Source organism: Spinacia oleracea, chromosome 6 (genome assembly GCF_020520425.1).
Source record: "Spinacia oleracea cultivar Varoflay chromosome 6, BTI_SOV_V1, whole genome shotgun sequence".
NCBI classification, from domain to species: Eukaryota; Viridiplantae; Streptophyta; class Magnoliopsida; order Caryophyllales; family Amaranthaceae; genus Spinacia; species Spinacia oleracea.
Window position 1 is genome coordinate 132,826,364 of NC_079492.1, and position 12,564 is coordinate 132,838,927.

At 37.2% G+C, this 12,564-nt stretch overlaps 1 protein-coding gene across 2 annotated transcripts; it reads right to left on the reverse strand.

Annotated features, from left to right (window-relative positions):
- Positions 1-4,528: 4,528 nt before the first annotated feature.
- On the reverse strand, positions 4,529-12,013 carry LOC110785872 (tRNA dimethylallyltransferase 2). 2 transcript variants are annotated; one of them, XM_021990389.2, is made up of 10 exons: positions 11,660-12,013; positions 11,497-11,576; positions 9,176-9,244; positions 8,780-8,852; positions 8,503-8,657; positions 7,539-7,613; positions 6,716-7,129; positions 5,562-5,637; positions 5,286-5,443; positions 4,529-5,013 (listed from the first exon to the last, which is right to left on the reverse strand). In XM_021990389.2, exons 1-10 carry the CDS (start codon positions 11,892-11,894, stop codon positions 4,864-4,866), a joined length of 1,485 nt encoding a protein of 494 aa, XP_021846081.2. In that variant the 5' UTR covers positions 11,895-12,013; the 3' UTR covers positions 4,529-4,863. The 2 variants fall into 2 exon arrangements, with proteins under 2 accessions (XP_021846081.2, XP_021846080.2); XM_021990388.2 differs by having other exon boundaries at positions 9,176-9,271; positions 11,660-11,966.
- Positions 12,014-12,564: the final 551 nt, after the last annotated feature.

Consider the following 12,564-nt stretch of genomic DNA (forward strand, 5'->3'; position numbering starts at 1 on the left):
ATTGCTGGGCCTGGCCTTGCGCTGGATAGGGCGTGGCTTGGCAGCGTGTTTTTGGGCGCTTGGGCTTGCTGAGCGTAGGCTTGGCTTCGTGCTGGGCCTTCGTCTAGCAAGTCTCGTCCGATGCTAATTCGTACGACGCGCTTCCGATTAAATTCCCGATTCCGGAATTTATTTCCGATACCAACAATATTTAATATTTCCGATTCCGGAATTAATTTCCGTTTCGAACAAATATTTAATATTTCCGTTTCCGGAATTATTTTCCGATTCCGATAATATTTCCGATTCTGACAATATTTCCGTTTCCGGCAATATTTCCGATTCTGGCAATATTTCCATTTCCGATAATATTTTCCGATACGTACCATGTTTCCGTTTCCGGCAACATCTACGACTTGGATAATATTTATATTTCCGATACGATCCATATTTCCGTTTCCGGCAATATCATCGTTTCCGGAGCATTCATTTCTTGCCTGTGACGATCTCAGCTCCCACTGAAACCAAGATCCGTCGATTCCGAATATCCATAGATGGAGTATTTAATGCCATTTAAATACTTGATCCGTTTACGTACTATTTGTGTGACCCTACGGGTTCAGTCAAGAGTAAGCTGTGGATTAATATCATTAATTCCACTTGAACTGAAGCGGCCTCTAGCTAGGCATTCAGCTCACTTGATCTCACTGAATTATTAACTTGTTAATTAATACTGAACCGCATTTATTAGACTTAACATAGAATGCATACTTGGACCAAGGGCATTATTTCCTTCACTTCAGCCACGCGATCAGTTAATATCTTTCTCAACATCCGGCAACTTTGAGTGTCATGCCCTTCGTCGTTGTGAAAAGCACAGAAAGGTACTTGTGGGCAGGAGGTGGACGATCGTCGGGGAGACGGTTCTATTCCCAGACTTGGTCCTTCCGCAAGGAGGATCTCGTCAAGGGCCGTATTGAACTTAAAGGGACCTCTAGAGGACGTCCTCCTTTGCCCCCTTTTTTCTTCGGAGCTACAGCCATTCTTCCTTCGGGCGACGCTCTCATGCTGTCTTACAGGAGCCCCTAGAGAGTAACGGTCCGCGTTTTTCTTCTGCAAGATTCGTCTCGTCCTTCTTCCTGGACGAACCTCCTTGACATGCCGACTAGCTTCCTCCAGGTTGCGCCTCCTCATAGGCGAGTCAGAATCTTCTGACCGAAACTCTACCATCCTACCATTATCATGCTTAGGATTGACCCCGTGAGGACCATCCAGCAAGGGTCGAACAGGAATGATGGCCGCAGGCTGGCTAGCTGCCGCGTCACATTGAGTGTTGGACCCGTGCTTAAACACTCCTTTTCTGGCTGGGAGTTCTGATTTACCCTTGGTTTTTCCGCAGTCATTTGGAAGTTCAGCCATGACACTGTACCTTCCCACAGACGGCGCCAAATGTTGTGTGAACTTTTACGGTGCTGATGTGGCACGCGCTCCTCGGAGGTATCAAGTATGACTTGGCACGAACTTCTGGCAACCTGCAAAACAAGAATATTCCCGTAGGAATATTCCCTCCGATGCTTAAGTAAGTATAAGCTAGAGAGATAAGTGATTTGTAGAGAGAAGGCAGAGCAAAGACAAGTTTGTTGTGGTTGGGCAAGAATTGAATGCCCTTTTACCTTGGGATTTGAGCTATTTATAGTGCTAGGGTTCCTTGGGGACTGCACCCTCAACCCTAACTATGGGACACGTGCCCCTTGGGGATTTAGGGCACGTGGCCTTTGTCCTGCAATGATGGTCCTCCATATTTGAACCGGCTTTTAAAGATAATGGGCTTTGCCCAATGGGGCTCTGTCTTTATTCTGGTGGAGTAGCAGGACTTTGGGCCTTCTTTCCAGGCCTGGGCCCATCTGATCAGTGTGAGTTCGTAGGCTGCCTCTTTGGGCTTTGTGGGAGATTTGTTCAAGCCCACATCAACTTTCATAATTGATGAGTTTGTAGATTAATTGGACTATTGACTTTTTTTTGTTGTCAAATTTAACAATTGCTTAATTTATGGGTTACACTTTCATATATAATAGATGAGTTTGTAGATTAATTAGACTGCAATATTGAGCGTCGTTCAACCATTTGGACTGCAGCATAGGGTGTTTTTTTAGTACGAACTAAAATGGAGATAATTAAGGAGTATGAATAAAAATGGAGAGAATTAAGGGGTTATGAATTAAAATGGAGAGAAATAAGAGATTTTGTCATCTTTTCTCAAGTTATTAGCAATTTAACATTAACAAACATACATTATGGAGGAGAAAATTAATGGGTAATTGATTGAACTTTTGGCTCTTTTTATTTCTTTTATTATTATTGTGTAATTACGGTGGGTTACTTTGCTGTAATTAAGTATTTCGTAAAAAAAAATCCTTTTTTAATTCCTAGCCCTGATTTTGGTGGGTTAAGTTAGCTATAAATAAGTATTTGGTAAAAAAATCCTTTTTAATTTTTACTTTTTGGCACTTGTTACTTGTTGTTTCAATTAGCGTAATTTGTGATTGGGCCTACGTAATGTAAAAAGATTTGAACTCTAACTATAACAAAATTTGATTTCTTGAATGGTAAACTTTTGACTCTCTATTTTCTTAAAAAAAATATTCTTTAATGTCAAAATATGAACAAATATTGACAAAGATTTTAACTCTAACTATGCCAAAAGTTGATTTCGTGAATTACAAAAAAAATGACTTTCTATACTTAAATAAAAAAAATCCATTAAATGAACATTGTCAATTGATTATATAGTATTTTTTCAAACTTTAGTTCTTATGGATAAAGATTTGATTTTGTATGAAATCACGTTTTCTTTTTCAATTAAAATAATTTGTGAAGATGTGGGGGTGTATTGTCGTCTATTCGCAAAAGTGATTTTACTAAAATAACATCAGATTTTCACTTATATAATAGAGATGAGCATGTGAGATCTTTGAGGAGGGAAATGTGGGAGTATATAGTCGAAATTGGGCAACCCATCTTGATGGAGAGAGTTACACCGTTCCCCATCTCTTTTATTTGTCCTATTTGTTGTTTGGATCCGTCATCATTAAAAGATTATCCCACATTGTAAATGATTATGAAGATCACAACTTTACTCTCACATAAAACACATTTAGTCTCACCATTTTTATTTTTTCAATTCCGCTGAACCCAATTCTTATTAAAGTAGCACTCCAAATTACTACATGGACAAACAATAAGGGGCAGAAGAGAGTAGCTGGCAAAAGGCGATTGAAGTTTAGAGGGCCAGTACTTGCTTCAGATAAATATTGATCCATAGCAAAAGCATCATCATAATAATATAGTGATATACACATCATGTACGTGGTACATGCCACCCTTTAAGTATGAACTCGTGATGCACGAAACAATATTTTAAAATCAAGTAGGATGATGAAAATCAGTAGACGTTAATATTCTTAATAATGGCTTAATCTCGACTGAAACGTTTTTGTGTACAGGCAAACTGTTAGTTCCTGAATAGACATACCAAATTAGATACAATAAGTAAAGCATTTTTGTTGTAAAAATGGTACTAATAATGAAACTGAAACCATTAATTAATTATCGACAGGGATGGTTGACTAGGTAGGTTTACAACTCAATATCACCGCCCATTGTTAAATAAAAAATATGTGCTGCATTTATTCTTTTCATTTAGCAACAAATATTCAAAGCTCCACTCTAATCTTATTCCAATTCAAAAATTCTCCATTTTCTTAGCCCCCGCGTTCCTATACAGTATTTTGGGTATAATAGCGGGTCGTTCATTATTACGAACTCACCCTACCACGGTGCCCATACCCATCCGTCTTTCCCACCGGCCACCTCGTCTAAATACGAGTATGTTAACACCAACCTAATGACCAATTACTCCGTGGGTATTTACTCGTATGTATGTATGTATGTATGTTATACGGAGTATTTGACATCGTGATTTGTGACAACAATCATGTGTTTGACATCCTAACTAGTAACTACCGTTGTTTAAAAAGAATCGATCAAGTAGTTAGGTATTAACCAACATAAGTTGGTGGAGTTGGTGGGGAACTCACCATGTGACTTGGAGGTCATAGGGTCGAGCCCCATCAGCTGTAAAATGTTTGAGAGTGACTCAAGCGATGACCTACGTAGCTGAATTGGTTAACCGTGTTGAATGAGGTTGGGCAAATGGATATGGGACAGGCACAACCTCAAAACCACACCACACCCGCTTCAGACCTTCAGTATCACCATCCCCATCACACTATCCACCCAAACCCCGTCCAACTAGGACGGTGGCAAGACGAGAATCTACCAGATTCACCCCCATTAACATATCTAGTGGTCTCTAAAGGATTAAGAAACAGACTACCCTAATACAAAGTATGATGATAATACATTCATCGTCTAACTCATAGTCCAAAATTTCGGGAATTTTCTTTTTCACCTCCTAAATTATTCTACTCCCTTTACCCTTCAACCAACCACTTCCTAACGAGAGCACATAAGGCGGTAACGTCGATAATATAGGTATATATCGTTGTGCAACATATAAGTTACCCCAAATTAATGCAATTTCAAGTAACTCAATGTAAAACAGCCTTATTAAAGATTAAGCATGATTAATGCATATGGAACACACCATAGACCGAACAGCTTCTACACAAATAATTTATAATTATAGTACTCCCTCCATCTAGAAGACCGACTCGAAAGTCGAAAAGGTGTCTTGAGTAATGAGGAGCAAAAGAGCCTTTAAAAGTAACATAGTCATGCAATAGTATATACTCTCTCACTTACCTTTTTTGTTTAATTTAGTATGTAAAATGAGATTTTGAGTCGTTACACTTCTGATGCACCTCAACTTACGTGGTCACGCCCCGAAAGCTGTTTAGAGTTGGTAAAGAAAGAACCTTGACGCTTCTTTAGGTTTGCCATCCGTTTCCTATGTCCACGCCCTTGGTTGTGTTGTTCCCACTCATGTGCACCGCGGAGAACCTTGCCACATGCCTAGAGAAATAGAGCAACAGAGACGCACGTCAAAATCTTTGAAAATAACAGGCCTATGTTGCACAGACACAGATAAAAAGAGTATTCGAAAGGTGTCCGGGATGAGAACTACCCGGTCACTTATAGTCTTAAAGAAGATATATCTTCGTTTCTAAGTTTGTAAAACAAGAAACGTGATCCTAATTCCCTAAGAGTTTATGCGCATCAAAGATTCAAAGGTAGCAGCTTCATGGCGCAAATGATTGTATTATTTATAATAGGTTTATTTTCACCTTGCATGTGTACTGAGTCCATATATCTCTCTCATTGAGTTTTTGGACTACGTGGTCAGCATCATCTGAAACTGAGATTCCATCAGATTTGAGGAAGGCGCTTATTACTTTTGCAGCTGGTTCAACCACTTGAGCTATCCATGTATCCTCTGAACGCCCTGAAAAACAAGGGTTTCATTAGATTAAAATAAATTGTATCGGACACAAGAGATCAAAAGAATTCTCAAGATGAAATTTTTGTCCATCTGGAAATGTCGAGGACTACAAAAGGATTACCATGTAAAGATTGAGTAGAATCTACAAAATGTATGTTCCATCCAAATACTGTCTGCAATCGATTAATCCTTCTCTTCTGCAAAATACAAATATTGACCAGCAATTTTTAGCTTATTTTGGGTTTCTTACAAATAAGGTCACTTTCCTTTACAAAGCAATAAAATAAGGAGTATGTAGTCTCAAATATACCCTTTTATTGATTATTTGTTTGGAGAAATGGATGCTTTTTTTTAATAGAGGCAAATGCGTTAAAAGCATGAGAAAGAAATAAAAGGCGCATTTAGCCATATACTACTTCCTCCATTCCATAATGATCTAGTTTCTAATTTTCACGTTTGACAATGCACATTTTACTTCATTTTTATCTCTACTTACACATTATTAAAATAAATAAATAAATTGATATCCTTAAAATACTCATTAAGAAGAACCAAACAAGACCGCACATGCATATATTTTTTTTCACTATAAAATGGAAAAAATTTAGAAGATTCTCTTCAAATGTGAATAGTGTCAACATTCTGAACTAGAACATCATTGTGGAAATGGAGGGAGTACATCACTTTCCTTTACAAAGAAATGATATACGGAGAATGTATTCTCAAATATACTCTTGTAATGATTGGTTGTTTGGAGAAATTGATGCTTTTGATAGAGGCAAATGCGTTAAAGAAAAAGAGAAAGAAAGAAAAGGCGCATTTAGTCATATACTATGTCACATGTGCCCTTAATATGTGCCAAAATTTGAAGATTTACTCTATTTGGGACCAAGGGTTGACAGTGATCCAATATGATATTTTTTCGGGGACTAAAAAGGGCTTTCATGACATTAACCAGGTAGGCAAATAGTTGAAACTTGAAAGTACCTCAAATGGGTTAAATATAAATTTCAAAATAAGAAAACAAAGTATCGGGAGTCAGTAGAAAACAGGCCGATAAACAAGGATAACAAACCGTCGAGCACGGAAGTTTAAAGAGTTTATGTAAAGAACATCATGACATGCCGCCCTTTCAAAATGACAATGAACCAGAAATTTCTGAAGTGCCACTTAATATCATGGTGGTGATTTCAAAGTTCCCCTCACCCAGTCATCCATCATAAAAAATATAAAAAAACAGATAAAAAGCAGGGAGGGAGGGGACAGAAATATTACTTGTTTGCGTACAAGTCTTCGGGTGTTCACTTTAAGTTTGGAAATGGCTTCTTCCAGCAGGAGTCTATCTGGGGTATCAGAAGAGGAACTTAAAAGTTCCTTCCAATTTTGTCCAAGAGATGTATCAGCATTCTTCACTGAATCTGATTCCTGGGAAGAATTATTCTTGTCTTTCTGAACTTCAGAGTTATTAGCACAAAGAAAATCCTCAAATTCTCTCACTCCAATAGCCTGCCGCATACCCCGTGTATAATCTGCATTCAGGTTGTAAATGTCATAGACTTCATTAAGCAAACCGGCCTCAATCATCAAATCAACTCTCTGCTCCACAAATTGGTCTAGTACAGGGAGAGATGCATCAACACAAACAAAACAGCAGTTGTATCGCGAATTACAACCAAGACGGCCCCATTTCTGTCTGACATAAAAGTAAAATAAGTTTTAAGCACAAGATCCAAAATTTGAATTTGCTGACAGTAATTAGTCTAGGTTTACTCTCTCTTCCAGTTCCTTGACTGAGCAGTGAGCATAAAAAGTTAAAAACTCAGGAAGAAAAGATGATATCATGTACAAGTAATAGAATTTTCAACACAGTTACCAACACCTTTTTTATAAAAGCTTTCCAGAAAAGGGCTTCTTTGCTTATTAAACTATAACAAGCTGCCAGAAAAGGTTGAAGACATTGAACATGCAAGAGGGGGCAGGTACACATGAAAATCCAGACACGGGCAGGATATGGCAATATGCAAGTCTACCAAGTCAAAATTTCTCTTTAACACAAACAATTTCAAAACAGAGTATCCATATTTTTGAGAATACAAACCTCTGTCTTTTCTCCCTGAAAGAGGTGGCTGGGGAGGATTCCAGAATGAGTGAACAACTCTAGATATTGCTTAATCTGCAAAATATTCAACAAGTTCGGATACTTAATTAGCAGAAGCATCAGACACACAAAAGGCACCATTAACAGAAAAGAAGCTAAATATTAGAAATGCATACGTGTCAACACTAGTTAGTCCGCCTAAAGTTATAGACTTATAGTACCTTGATCCTGATATGTATTAATCAATGAATAAAAAGGCTCAAGGCGCACCTAGGCGATTTGGAGTTCCCTGCTCCTTAGGCGCACCTTGGTGCGCTCATTGAAGTGAGGTGCACCTAACAAACAGTACAAAAAATAATTGTGAAAAATGGTTTGCGGTCTCAGGGAGTGCGTCTTAGTTGCGCCTCATTGAAATCGCCCCGCCCAAACCACAAAAAGTGCTGGCTCCAAACGCCTTGCACCTCAGGCGCGCCTTTTACGTACTGGTATTAATCTATGCTATTTGGCGCAGAAGGTATGACTTTGGAAAAAAAAGGGGGGTAAATAAAGTTATTTACTTATTTTTATTACTATATATATGCAATACAGTTCAAAGAGTCAACTCTTAATACGGCATACCCAGATACATTATAGCCATTAGCCAACAGACTTATACTCAATTTACTGGTCACCTTCTAGGAAATTTCAAAAGCTTACAATCACTGAACTTTGTTCATATGATAGTCACATAACAGTAACGAATAGACAGGTATTTCAGAAGAGAAATGCCACATTCTTATAATTGATATGAATAGTCATATGATGGTCACGGAGCAGTAATGAATAGACAGAGGTATTTCAGAAAAGAAATGCCACATTCTTAAAATTGATAAATCAAAGCAGCAACAAGTTAATACGGGGATTTGTTTTACAAGGGGTAACTACAGAAATACTGTAGCATGAACATGAGTTACAGCAAGCTTACTTTTCTATGGTCATTTGGATGTATTCTGTTCGCCGCCACAGGATCCAGGTTTCTAAGACGGTCATAGTTATAATCACAACTGTCTTCCTCTAAAGTTTCACGCTCTTGTAGATTGTCAACATTTACAATAGACGGACTTAGATCATGTTCATAACCTGACAAGAACATTCAAAAGGTTATGAAATGTGCATTTTGATACTTAGTTTCGAAAGTAAACAATAGAAGTAGATTAGTAGAGCAATTACATTCTTCATCAAATGATAACCTTTATTTTTACCTGAATTCTCTCTTAAACAAAAATCATACATCACTTCCACCGAATCATCAAGCAGGAAAGGGCTGACAAGAGCCTGCATGTATCACAGGAGAAGAACCATCATAAGTTCAACAGTTACTGTTTACAACAGGTAAAATGGAACAGCAAGACATAAGTATTATATCTTAGAACACAAACTACTCCGTAGTATATAGCCAGTCAACTAGGTCATTACTCTGTAGAAAATTAAGAACCTAGGAAAAGGAAGAATATGTGGCACATACGCCATGCTTGAGAATATGAATAGCTCAACAAAATGTAGAAATTTCCCAAATAATATTTTATGAAGGAAATACGACAACATAGCTAGAAAGCGTACAAGGCAAAAATGAAAATAAAATTAAACTAAGATCATACCTGAATGTAGAAATTAGTACCGCCAACTATAACGGGCAAATGATTTCGAAACATTATATCCTTGATGAGCTGGAAATCCAAAAAAAAGTTATGTTCCTACCACAAAGAGCAACATAAATTCTCTTCTGCACTAAAAGATAAAATGCGGAACTACAAAAGGCATGTTACAAGGAAATGAATAACCTGCAAGCATTTATATGAAATCAAATAAAAAAGGATACTTCCAAATTCCAATGATAGTGAGTCCAAATGGTTACACCAAACATCTATATTTACTTCGACATCTTGGTTGGCCGGTGTCGGGTGTCAACACAACATGACACTCGACAGGACACTCGACGCGACACTCTATCGGTGTCAGGAAGTGTCAACTCGGGTGTCGGAATAGGGTCCGAAATCAAGTGTCGAGTTCACAGGAGAAGAGAAGTACAAAATCAAAAAGTTCAATTTTTGGTATCCAAGATGAAGATGAAGCCTCATCACTTAATAACTTAGTCTTACCCGATGTTATCCGGATCAAAAAGCTTAATGGAACCGTGGAGGATGAGAAGGCTGAAGACAGGGAGAGCGAAACGGTAAAGGTAGAGAAGAGATAAAGGTAAAATGAAATACTGAAAAGTTAGGTTACTTGCCCTCTTGCGTAGCTTACTGCCTCTTCTTTTTCTTTTTTCTTTTTATAACCCATGTGATATACTCCGTACTCCGTAGCTTGTTCTTATCGCCCTCATTGATTTTAGTTCTATATTTTTTATTTTAAAATTAACTTTTTATGATAGCCGTGTCTAAAGAACTAGTCAAGACACTTCTTTGACCGTGTCGCGGAGTCTACAAAATTTCAGATCGGAGTGTCGGATCCTCTGACACCTTAACGGACATGACACCTAAATCCTTTCCTAAGCGACGTAGCCAAACATTTAAACAAAAACAGCAACATAATACATATCTTCCAATTACAAATAGCAAATTTAAACCTTCTGTTTCCAAAAATGTCTATAACAGTAATAACTAATAACGCGACACAGTTGCAATTATAAGCAACTAGATGAGTGGGAAGAAGAAAACAATTGTGAAATTAACCTCCCGCTTCACCAACACCTGTAATACCTAAAGTCCGATTCGGTGGGTGCTAAGAGTATGGTTTGGTTTATAAGAAATCCAGCCCTCCTACCAAAACAACAAGACCCTCTCCTATAGAATTTCACTAGTCCTTTCGAATCTTCTATAACCCGACTAGGGGCCTTTCTAACCACACTGATTGTGTTGCAGAGTTACTGAGTTGAAGTTGTTGAACTGTTATATTTGATATTATGACTTCACCAGCCCGAAGTGCGGAGTTATACATAACCCGATAACCACCTCATACGGACCCTTGGGCCTGCAAATCTCGTACACCAGATCATTGCTGGATTACTAAAAGAATGATTGGTTAAGTGCACTCAAAGGACTTTTGTTGGTTTGTGGGGCCAATGGTCAATCCTATAGGAAGTATATGGTAACTGTTCACGGCTTAAGAGTGGATTGGATGTTATATACTTATATCTCCCTCCCCCAACAAAAACATGCACACACACAAAGAAAGAAAAAAAGGTTCGACAAAGAGTGATTCAATGTATATCTGCTAGCTTCTATTTTCTAAGACAAACAGCACAAGATGGCAATGAATCTTAATACCAATTGGTTCACTTGTGTAAACAACTAAACTGGATTACAGGCAACTAAGAACATCACCTCAATTTTCAAACACTAATTTGATCAAATAAACACTTCCAGACTTACTTACAATCTTGGATTAAGAGATAATTCAATGTCGGAAACTAGAAGAAGAGCAAACTTTAAACTACAGGTTACCTGTAATCCAGTTTAGTTGTTTACACGAGTAAACCAAGAAGGAAAAATAGATCTATATTCACCTATAAGATGGCTCTTGTCGGCAAAATCTATCTACTGCTAGTCTTTTACAGGTCAACTTGTTCTTTCCATTAATTCAATGATGTTCGGATTTAGTTGTCACATTAATAGTTCAAACCACACTATCAATGTGACTATTCATTACGGTCTGGGGGAATAATTTGCTTCCTGAACTGCCCCCTCACTCCCTCCCTCCACAAAATAAATCCAATAATCTAGCAAAGAGAACCCAATTCCCTATAGAATGCAATTAAGAGCTAAACGCAAACTAATGCACATATAATCCCAATCACATAGCTTAACTTAATTAAGAGTTCGTAGAACAAAAATTTAAACCAAACCCAATCAATCCGCTAAAAATACAAAAACATTCAACAACCATATAAAACAAGAACAGTAGGATAAATTCTTACAGGTATAGCAGCATCTCGGAAATCTTTAGAAGTGAATTCCACATTAGGGCTGATTGTTCCCAGAAGATGGTGCGGCACTCCTGCAACACAAAAACTCCATCTCAGTAAAACAGGAGATAAAAATTAAAGCCGGAGAATAGAGAGGGTTAGAGAGGGAAAATGCCTTTTTGCTCAGGGAGAGTGACTTTGTTAGTGATAACATCCAAGCTATGGTAGACTTGCATTGAATCAGCGTTGATTATCTCAATTGGGAAATGAGCTGCTAAATCGATTGCTAATTTTGATTTTCCGGACCCAGTTGGCCCCATTATCACCACTATTTTGGGTTTATCTTCTCCTCCTCCATTGTTAGGGTTTTGGAGCTCTACGGAGATGGAAGTATTTACAACGCCATCCATTTTCTTTGTATCGGCTAAAAGTTGGGAGTCGCAAATTCGATGGTGATGGCCTGCCTATGTACAAAGATCTAGGTGCCCCGGATGTTTTATAAAATCTCGAGAAAAAAAAAAGAACAATTTATTTGAATAAAACAACAATTTATTCGAATAAATGATTTTTTTTTCAAAAGGTCTTGCGCGCACAAGATTTACAATAAATTTATTGTACACCAATATAACTTTTACTCATTTTCTTGTAACTTTAACCTAATTTTGATTAACTTTTATATTAGTAAAAAAAAGTTGATAGATAAACATTTTAAAGGGTTATATGATTATTTTATACATTATTAGTGATTTTGAAGAAATAAGTTTTATTAAAATGAAAAAAAATTCACTAAAAAAATAGATAACTTTTACATATATAAGCTTGACTTTTAAGCATTTTGAGTTACTTTTATTCTAGTGTACAATATTTATTGTACAACCTTTGTAAATAAGAATTTGTGTTTTTTTTTTATAAAACCACCTTTTAAAGTTGTAGTTTTTGAAATAATCATTTTATATGTTTTTTTTTTGTTTTTTAAATAACCACCTTAAACTTTAAAAGTTAAATAAATCACCACCTAAATCTAACGTTCGTTCAAACTTTCGTTATTGGCCCCCACTACCAACGACCAAAATCATTTTC

Coding starts and splice junctions, on each gene's coding strand:
- LOC110785872 (XM_021990388.2), bottom strand. CDS start 11,894: ATGGATGGCGTTGTAAATACTTCCATCTCCGTAGAGCTCCAAAACCCT. Junction 8,658..8,779: donor TTGTTTAAGAGAGAATTCAG/GTAAAAATAAAG, acceptor TGTTCTTGTCAG/GTTATGAACATGATCTAAGT. Junction 7,130..7,538: donor TTCAGGGAGAAAAGACAGAG/GTTTGTATTCTC, acceptor TATGTCAGACAG/AAATGGGGCCGTCTTGGTTG.